Source organism: Pinus tabuliformis, chromosome 3_2 (genome assembly GCF_031772625.1).
Source record: "Pinus tabuliformis cultivar Carrire ecotype Pingquan chromosome 3_2, CPIR1, whole genome shotgun sequence".
NCBI lineage: Eukaryota > Viridiplantae > Streptophyta > Pinopsida > Pinales > Pinaceae > Pinus > Pinus tabuliformis.
The window spans coordinates 1,143,110,539-1,143,119,908 of NC_142302.1; the positions used below are offsets into that span (position 1 = coordinate 1,143,110,539).

The 9,370-nt window shown below is 36.4% G+C and overlaps 1 protein-coding gene across 3 annotated transcripts; it reads left to right on the forward strand.

Annotated features, from left to right (window-relative positions):
• The first annotated feature begins 1,857 nt into the window (after window positions 1–1,857).
• On the forward strand, window positions 1,858–8,688 carry LOC149184761 (NADPH-dependent aldo-keto reductase, chloroplastic-like). Of its 3 annotated transcripts, none has more exons than XM_089417693.1 (6): window positions 1,858–2,078; window positions 2,179–2,330; window positions 2,966–3,141; window positions 3,464–3,707; window positions 3,813–3,992; window positions 8,216–8,688. In XM_089417693.1, exons 2-6 carry the CDS (start codon window positions 2,205–2,207, stop codon window positions 8,441–8,443), a joined length of 954 nt encoding a protein of 317 aa, XP_089273819.1. In that variant the 5' UTR covers window positions 1,858–2,078; window positions 2,179–2,204; the 3' UTR covers window positions 8,444–8,688. The 3 variants fall into 3 exon arrangements, with proteins under 3 accessions (XP_089273819.1, XP_089273818.1, XP_089273817.1); XM_089417692.1 differs by having other exon boundaries at window positions 1,859–2,070; window positions 2,172–2,330; XM_089417691.1 differs by having other exon boundaries at window positions 1,867–2,070.
• The last annotated feature ends 682 nt before the right edge of the window (window positions 8,689–9,370 follow it).

Sequence of the window (9,370 nt, forward strand, 5' to 3'; positions counted from 1 at the left end):
AAGCCTAAGAAATACTATTCATTTTTCTAATTTGACCTTTTCTCAACCATTAATAGAAGAAGAATAATGGACACCACAGGAAAATGAGCTACACTTAAACATTTGGGTAATAACTCTACCAAGGAGATCCTATTACAAGAATGACATCAGATACAACAATCACAATTTTTAATGCCCAATAATCAATTTTATAGGAGAACCAAAAAATAACCGTTTTCACCAAAAAAAATTGAGTCACTGCAACCAAAATTATATCCTTACCCCAAGTTAACTTATAAGTTTCACATGTAACATCCATATTGAATCCACATGTGACCTAGACATAAATACTCCCAATATCCTTAATAAAACCACCATACTTTCTAACCATATATGGTGGTGCACATCTTAAGTGTCCATGTTACACCACCATTAATTATATTACAATTATTCCATGATTCTATCACACTCCTTTTAATATAAGTGGTATTTGTTTTTTTTTACAACATGGTGCATGGCCTAATCTAAGGGAGACCCAGGATCAAACCTCAACGCTGCCACTATAACACCAAGAGCATAACCAACCACCTGCAAGTCGGATATAGTAAGTCTATGATTTTAGCAAGAGCAGACTCACCAGAAAGGGGAATCCGCACCTCTAGCAGCCACCACAGCAGGTCAATGTACTCAATGAGATTTAAACTTCGGTCACCCTGGGCATAGCCCAAGTGACTTACCATCAAACCACACATCACTGTACAATATAAGTGGTATTTGTTATGCAAAGAACTAGATATCTTTGGGAGTATCCACCCTGCGAATTGAGATCCAATGCCAATTCAAATGCTTTTCTTTCCCTTAATTTCTTTACCTATTCAAACGAATGCTCGACTTGATTATTTTCCCTGTTTCTAGGTTCGGTAAATTTCCCCTTGCATTGCATCAATTTCTTCATGTCCTTTACTCCACACTAATAAATAATTTACATTATTCTTAGTAAACAACATCTTAGATCGCAGGAATTTAGAGGCTTTCAGTTCCAATAAGATAAACGACAATTTAAATTCTGCGTCTTATATCATAATAAAGATATCTTAGACCAAAGGAATTGATAATAGACTCCCTACATCCCAAGGATGGCGAAGACACAGATTTCAAGTGATTTCCATTCGACATTTCAAGCATGTTTACTGTGATTTCCATTCAGCGTTTCAGGCATGTTTACTGTTTATTCAAGAAACCTAGTACCGAGCATACTTATGACCGAGGCTCAAAAGGATCCTTTGAAATAGAGACGCAATGATGAGAACGATAAAAATCGTAAAGAAGAAATACCGCGACTTTCAAAAAAATGCGTTACCATTAATGACCCTGGAAGAATTGTCGCCCTGATTGAGAGAATCAACGGGTGGCTCTACAGGATTAGGCATGAACTTGTGCTCCCCTCTGATAAAAGCTAATCATTTTGTGCCTCTTTCCAAGGTTGAGTAGGAAATTAAAACCTATAACCTATCAGTTTAATCCCGTTGCAGCTTGCATTCGGTCATCAAGTGCAAGTAACCATCTAAGCGGCAGTTATGACTGGAGGGCGACCATTTAATCCACAGTTAACACACACCGCAACCACTGTACCCTAATTTTGTCAATTGCTACGGTTGCCATGTTAATGAATTCGCTTGCTAGAATCCAAGGTGGGAAAGAAGCAAACAAAACTAGATACCAGATACATATTAAACATCAGTAGCCTACCTGGCGTTACCTTTGGTGGTGCTAGGTATTATAGATTTGGACGGTTCCAATCCCAAATTAAACGTCAATATGACGAGTCAGTGATATATAGGACACGTCAAGTTTGACGTGTAGAAATTTACACCGCAAGTCAAATACGTTTTGAAATAGAAAATACGTCCTGTAGGACGTCAAATTCCAGCCCTGGTTCGGAATATCTCATCACAATCTCGTCACAGTCCTTCCGACTGTGATTCTGGCTACATATTAGTCTCTACCAGCTTTTTCCCATAGAAGAATCCAAGCCATTTTGCTTGTTGGATGCTCTGATCGTCACTGGTCACTGCTTCAAAATTTTCCAAGGTAAGGCTGTATGATTTGAATTCCACCTTCACAATGTTTCAAACACAATTCTTGCTTCTTAAACTGCATATTCATATGTGCAAATTACTGATTTTGATCAGTTTGCAGAAAACCTTTTGCCAGAGTCTGCTAAAATGGGGAGTGTAGGCAGAGTTCTAGAGCTCAACACAGGCACCAAAATACCATTGGTCGGTCTTGGAACAGGTGCCGTGAATCAAAACCCCGAGGACATTAAGACAGCAGTGGCTACGGCAATAGAGGTAAATTCTGTATCAAAACCCCGAGGACATTAAGACAGCAGTGGCTACGGCAATAGAGGTAAATTCTGTTTTTATTATTCTCAGTTATTACTGTACCGAGAAGTAAGGTGCATTTTACAACCAGTCCAGGAAAATATAAAGATGAAGTGGAGGTGAAGGTCATCCATTTTGATATTTTTCACAGATTCATCTAAATACACCTTGTAACCTTTTAATCTAACCCATGGAGTTACCCATTAAAGTATTTGCAATCTTGCTCTGCATATCAAACTGAATTTGCAATCTTGGTCTGCATATCAAACTCAAGTTTAAAATGGGTTTGTGTTAATTTGATACTATGATCCAATTGCAGCATATTATGCAAAATCCAGCTTTCCAACCGTGCATATTAGTCAAAATGTATATATGGTAACAAAATATTATAACCAAACTTAATCTATATATGTAAAACTCGAGCTTCCTAATGTCCCAGTTTAGAATGATTCATGGCAGTTAAATTTTTAACGAAACTTACTGTGAATATCGGATCAGGCCCTGGTTTGGATGGATGGATCAATGCTAATTGGACATTATAATCAAACTACAGCTATAGATATGCAATTTAGCAAGGAGACTGAAATTATTTGTACTGGCAGGTGGGTTACAGGCACTTTGACACAGCTAGCCTATACAGGTCAGAATGTCCCTTGGGAGATGCTCTAAAGGATGCCTTTTTGAAGGGCTTAGTGGTACGGGAGGAGGTTTTTGTGACCACAAAACTGTGGTGTGGAGATTTAGATGATCCTGTATCTGCATTGAGGACGAGCTTAAAGTCTGTGCATCTTGTTCCTTTCTTGAATTTATTTATTTATAAATTGTCCTTTCGTTAAAGAAGTTGGCTTAAGGGTATCTATTCTGTCAAAATTACCCAAAATGACATTTGTTTTGATATCTTGCTTATCGCAAGATAGCAGATAGCACACGATTGATCACATTAACACGACAGCATGTTTTTAGGGATTGAACATGATCTCTAGGAAAAAATACCACTAGATTTGCCACGTGATCATAACTCACCTTGCTCCCATTCTTAAATTTATTGTTTTTATATCTTCTGTTTTATTTCTTTTGTTGATCAAGTGATCTGCATGCAGGAATTTGCAGCTGGATTATGTGGATTTGTACCTTATCCACTGGCCCGTAAGGTTGAGAAAGGAAGCCTCCTTTCCAATCCTCAAGGAAGAAGACTTTTTGCCCTTAGATCTTGAGTCTGTATGGCAAGGAATGGAACAATGTGTTCATCTGGGGCTCACAAAAGCCATTGGCGTGAGCAACTTCTCTTCTAAGAAGATTGGGGATCTGTTGAGCCATGCCAAGATTCCACCTGCTGTCAATCAGGTAAATTTCTAGTGTTTTCAGCCCACGGCTGGCAATGTTGGCATGTGATATTTTATTTTGTTTGCTCTCAAAATTGGGTTTTTCATGGGGAGATGACTTTAACAGGTGGAGATGCATCCACTATGGCAACAACAAAAGTTGAGAGATTATTGCAGCAAGGTGAACATTCACGTGAGTGCATGGTCTCCTCTTGGAGGTCCCCCTAAAGCAGAGGGTTCAAATGGTGTTATTGATAACCCTGTTATTGAAGAGATCGCTGAAAAATATGGAAAAACTACTGCTCAGGTACGTATATAGCATGCTTTTGTTTTTTTAAACTGGGGAAGCTTAGGGCTCCAACATAACTCCATAACTCCATGCTTATTAAGCTTTTGCTTCATCAGAAAAACATAGTTTGATTGCTTTAAATAATTGAATTTGAAAATATTGGTTTTTCAGACATTTGCTTGCAGAGGGCCACTTCAAACGTGTAGGTTAATCAGGCTGATTCTATTTCCTGGAAATGCATAAATCTGTATTTTATTTCTGGAATCCATTAAGGAGTTCTTTTATGTCAAATAATTGAATTTGAAAATTGCATTTCCAGACAATTGCTTGCAGAGGGCCACTTCAAACATTTAGGTTAATCAAACTAATTCAATTTCCTGGAAATACATAGACCTGTATTTTAATTCTGGAATCCATTAAGGAGTTCTTTTATGTCAAAATATGTCTTTTTGTGCTGTTTGGGAAAATGGATCTGATATTTCTTTACTAAACAATATAGAAACATGATACATCAAGATGCCTCTAGACAAGAGGTAGAACCTAACACATGTTAGTAGCATGAGAGACTTGTCTCATGCTACTTGAAAGTACATGACCTCACTCTTATAGTCATCTCTGCGAGAGTAGTAAGGGTTATGTACCTTTTACTTGAAAGTACATGACCCCACTCTTATAGTCTCTGCAATTGCTTTTTATCGGATACTATTTAGGTTGAAACCGTGTTAGTCTGAAGTATGATCTAAAACTGCTTAAACTAGTATGATCTAAAACTGCTTAAACTGCTTCAGATTGCATGTTTATTAAGCTTTTATTTCATAAAAAAGCATAGCTTGATTGGCTTAAATAATTGAATTTGAAACTTGGTTTTCCAGACAATTGCTTGCAGGGTGATGGCAGAGTGCCACAATGGAAGCTACACACAAACCAAATGATACAGCTACAAACAAAACAACTGAAACACATAATATAATATTTAGAACTCACAATTTTACTCATTAAAGAGCTTGGGATCTTTGCCCCTTCTTTCTTGGCCCAACAAATGCATTGCACTCCTATTTATACTTGGAGACTTAGCGACTTAGAGAAGGAGAGATCTAGAATTCTCAAGAGATAATTCCTCTCCTAGACTTGTGGAAGAAGTCGAGAAAAATTCATTTTTTAAGAATCTATCATAACTTTTCCTAAATAAAACAGTTTTTTTTCTTTTTCATTTTTTTTTTCCATATCGTTTCTAGACTTCTTACATAGTTTAGTATTTTTTTAAAATCTACAAAATCTAGAATTCTCTAAAACTTCTTAGATTTAAATCCGGCATCGCAGGCCCCTAAGAACATGCAGGTTAATCAGGTTAATCCAATTTCGTGGAAATACATAAACCTGTATTTTTATTCAATTTCTTGGAAATACATAAATCTGTATTTTAATTCTGAAATCCGTTAAGGAATTTTTTATGTCAAAATATGTCTTTTTGTGTTGTTTGAGAAAATTTATGTAATATTTCATTACTGAACAATATAGAAGGAAGCATGAAGCATGATCCATCAAGATGCCTCCCACTGTTATAGTTTCTGCTATAGTAGTAAGGGTTATTTGCCTTTTAGCAGATACTATTTATGTTGAAACTGCTTAAACTGCATCCGATTGCATGCTTATTAAGCTTATTAAGTTTTTTTTTCATAAAAAAAGCATAGTTTGATTGCCTTAAATAATTGACTTTGAAAATTGGTTTTTCAGACAATTGCTTGCAGGGCCACTTCGAACATGTAGGTTAATGGGCTAGTTCAATTTTCTGGAAAATTATAAATCTGTATTTTAATTCTGGAACACGTTAAGGAGTTCTTCTATGTCGAAATATGTCTTTTTGTGTTGTTTGGGAAAATGCATGTCATATTGCTTTACTAAATAATATAGAAGCCTAAAGCATGATACATCAAGATGCCTCCTCAGTGTTAGTATCTTGTTTCATCCTACTTGAAAGTACATGATCTCACTGTCATAGTCTCTATGATAGTTTTAAGGGTTATTTGCTTTTTTGCGGATACTAGGTTGACCACTAGGTTGACCGTTGAAACTATATGCTAGGATTGAAGTATGATCTAAAGAACTGCTTAAAACTGTTTTTGATTGGTTAACAGCTTGTCATTCTCAGACATAGAGAAAGAAATAGGTAACATTTTAAAACCCAAAGGGATTTGGCAAGAGTGAAAGTCTGCATCCCAATGGGTTATTTCAGGTTCAGGTGGTCAGGTTTTGTTTGCACACAATTTTGAGGTTTAAGTGGTCAGGTTTCGTTTGCACACAATTTTCAGGTTTAAGTGGTCAGGTTTTGTTTGCACACAATAATGTAGTTGCACGTTGGGGACTTCAAATTGTATCAACAGAGGCTAAGCCGGTAACTTTGAATTTCAAAACCCAAAGGGATTTGGCAAGAGTGAAAGTCTGTGTCCCAATGGGTTATTTCAAGTTTGGGCTGTCAGGTTTTGTTTGCACACAATTTTCAGGTTCAAGTGGTCAGGTTTTGTTTGCACACAATTTTCAGGTTCAAGTGGTCAGGTTTTGTTTGCACACAATTTTCAGGTTCAAGTGGTCAGGTTTTGTTTGCACACAATTTTCAGGTTTAAGTGGCCAGGTTTTGTTTGCACACAATTTTCAGGTTCAAGTGGTCAGGTTTTGTTTGCACACAATTTTCAGGTTCAAGTGGCCAGGTTTTGTTTGCACACAATTTTCAGGTTCAAGTGGTCAGGTTTTGTTTGCACACAATGATGTAGTTGCACGTTGGGGACTTCAAATTGTATCAACGGAGGCTAAGCGGGTAAATTTGAATATTGTAACATTAAGTATTGTATACTTTTTCATTCTTTTGGGAAAAAAAAGGTAAGAATAATGAATGGAGTTTTGGTTGGTTGGTAAAGTGAAATGTTACCTATCTTCCACCACGTTCAAATTCCAAATTCCACTAGAGACATGTTTACCTTTCGTGGACTGATATGCCTGGTTAAAAGGACTATTTATTGCACTTGAGACTAGGCGCAAGTCCTGCCTGACGTTGGTGGACTGATATGCCTGGTTAAATGGCATCCTGCGTGACTTTGGTTGGATAGATTCATGGGTTCTTTACAGAAATAACTCTCTCATCACATAGGCATGTAGGGAAAGCATGCCTATTGTCAATCCTCCTTTTGGCTTCAACCTCGAGAGATTCTACATCATTCATATACATATTCATCTTGACTAAGAGCCATATAATCAACTGTGGTCTGAAAGTTGTTAGTTTTCTCCCACATGGACCTGGTCAGTTGCCCCGTTAAACATTGCTCGACATCATATTTTCCATAAGAAGGAAATGCGTGACAATTTGATCAGGTCTACAACCTCCTTCCAGATCGAACCATATATATTTATCCGTCAAAAGGATTCCCTTTCCAATAAAGGGGAGGAACGAACAAATAATACTATACCCAACAGCAGTCCAGCTCCAAAAAGCTCTAGCAATACTGTAGTTTCACATAACATGCTCATCCATTTCTGCTTTGTGGCAAACGACACAATGTCCATCGGTAATGCCTGTAGTCAATCATTGACCACCACTGTCATGAAAAAGTTACTATTATGTCAAAATATGTTTTACCTAAATTGAATTCAATTTTGCTGAACTGTGAAGATGCTCACAAACTTCTTTAAGAAAATTACTAGGATGACTTGTAGTTTATTTGACTGAAAAAGCATAATGGAAGTTAATAATTTCCACCTGTGTCAAGCCGTAGCAAGAATAATTTGTTTGAAATTGGGAAGATTTAATGTTTGGTATTAATTTGTATTTCATGTTTGAAATTTGTATTTAATGTTTCATACAGCTTGAGTGGCCCTAGCCCTAATGTAGTGGTTATGAGTATTTAATGTTTGAAATTTGTTGAGTGGCCTTAGCCTTAATTTAGTATACAGTGGTTATGAGTATGTGTCAAAGGTAAGAGGTCAAAGGTTCAAATTCAGAGGGTAGAGTATATACACCTAGATTTTGGCAATTAAATTGCGGCAGAGGCAGACTCTTTGTCTCATAAACAAGGAGTTTCACACACCAAGTTGGTGTTTGACTTCACTTTAATTTTAAAATTAGATTATTATTATTATGAGGAGGTGGTTTCCATGGTTGATTGCTATGAGTAGCAGTTTTGTTATTGCTTGATAAAATTACTCTTGGGACAGTGTGTCTATTAGAATTTGAATGGGATACTGCTTTGCAGGTTATATTGAGGTGGGGTTTGGAACAGGGAGTAAGTGTGTTGCCAAAAAGCTACAACAAAGGTAGAATAACTCAGAATTTTCAGGTATTTGACTGGTCTTTAACTGCAGAAGATCACTCAAAAATCAGCAGACTGGAACAGAAGAAGTCCTATAGGGCACAGGAAATGATTAACTCTACCACCAGCCCTTACAAATCTGTTGAAGAATTATGGGATGGAGAGATCTAACAAGATAATTAGTATATTGAGTGTTATTTGATTCATCTGTACTATGGAGGAAGATATTTTTAACCTCAAACTAAAAGATGTTAAATAAGTTAATGCGCATATAGAGGATATTATTCTGTGTGTTCCAAAACCATATGAAGGATAACTAGCATTGAAAACCTGGAGATCTCAGTGTATCTCTGTTTATTTGTGTACTATTTATAACTTATGCACTCAATTGCCACTAAAGCAGGTCGTGTTTTCCATTCTTTTCCCATTCTATTACTAAAATATCTAGTGCACTGCATGCCTGATTGAATGGGAATGATGAAGAAGATGAAGAATATTTGCTTAGGTAATTAGCTATTCCCCTTCTCTGCTGATGGATTATATTAAAGCTGCGATATATCCTTTGGGATCTAATCTTGCAAGCAGTTTATCTTTGTACTATTACATGATTTTATGCTTGTCAGTGACAGACTTTATAGGCATATCATAAGTTCGTGAGATATCTTTGTTTTTTTATCTGGTTCAGAACCTATATTGTTATTTTCTCTGTGTTGCATTATATTTACCATTACATTATATAAGCCAGAGACAAACTGTGTACATCACATATTTCAAATGCTTATAGTTGCTGTGTACACATATTTCAAATGCTTTTAGGAAAACTATGTATCTCATACATTGAGAATCAGAGCTGGCATGGTGTATGAAAATTAATGCTTTTACACATTACTGATAAGTGTTACCCTATCTATATTGTGCTTGTTCTTGTTTGTTAGAGAAAATCTCGAAGAATTTCTTCTTAACTATAGATCCTCACTTTTTCTTCTCCTTTGCATCAGACACTCCTATTTATGATAGGAAAATGTATCCATATCTAGATGTATTATCTATCCAGAATTTCATCCACAATGGCTTTACTATAAATACTGTTGTCACTAA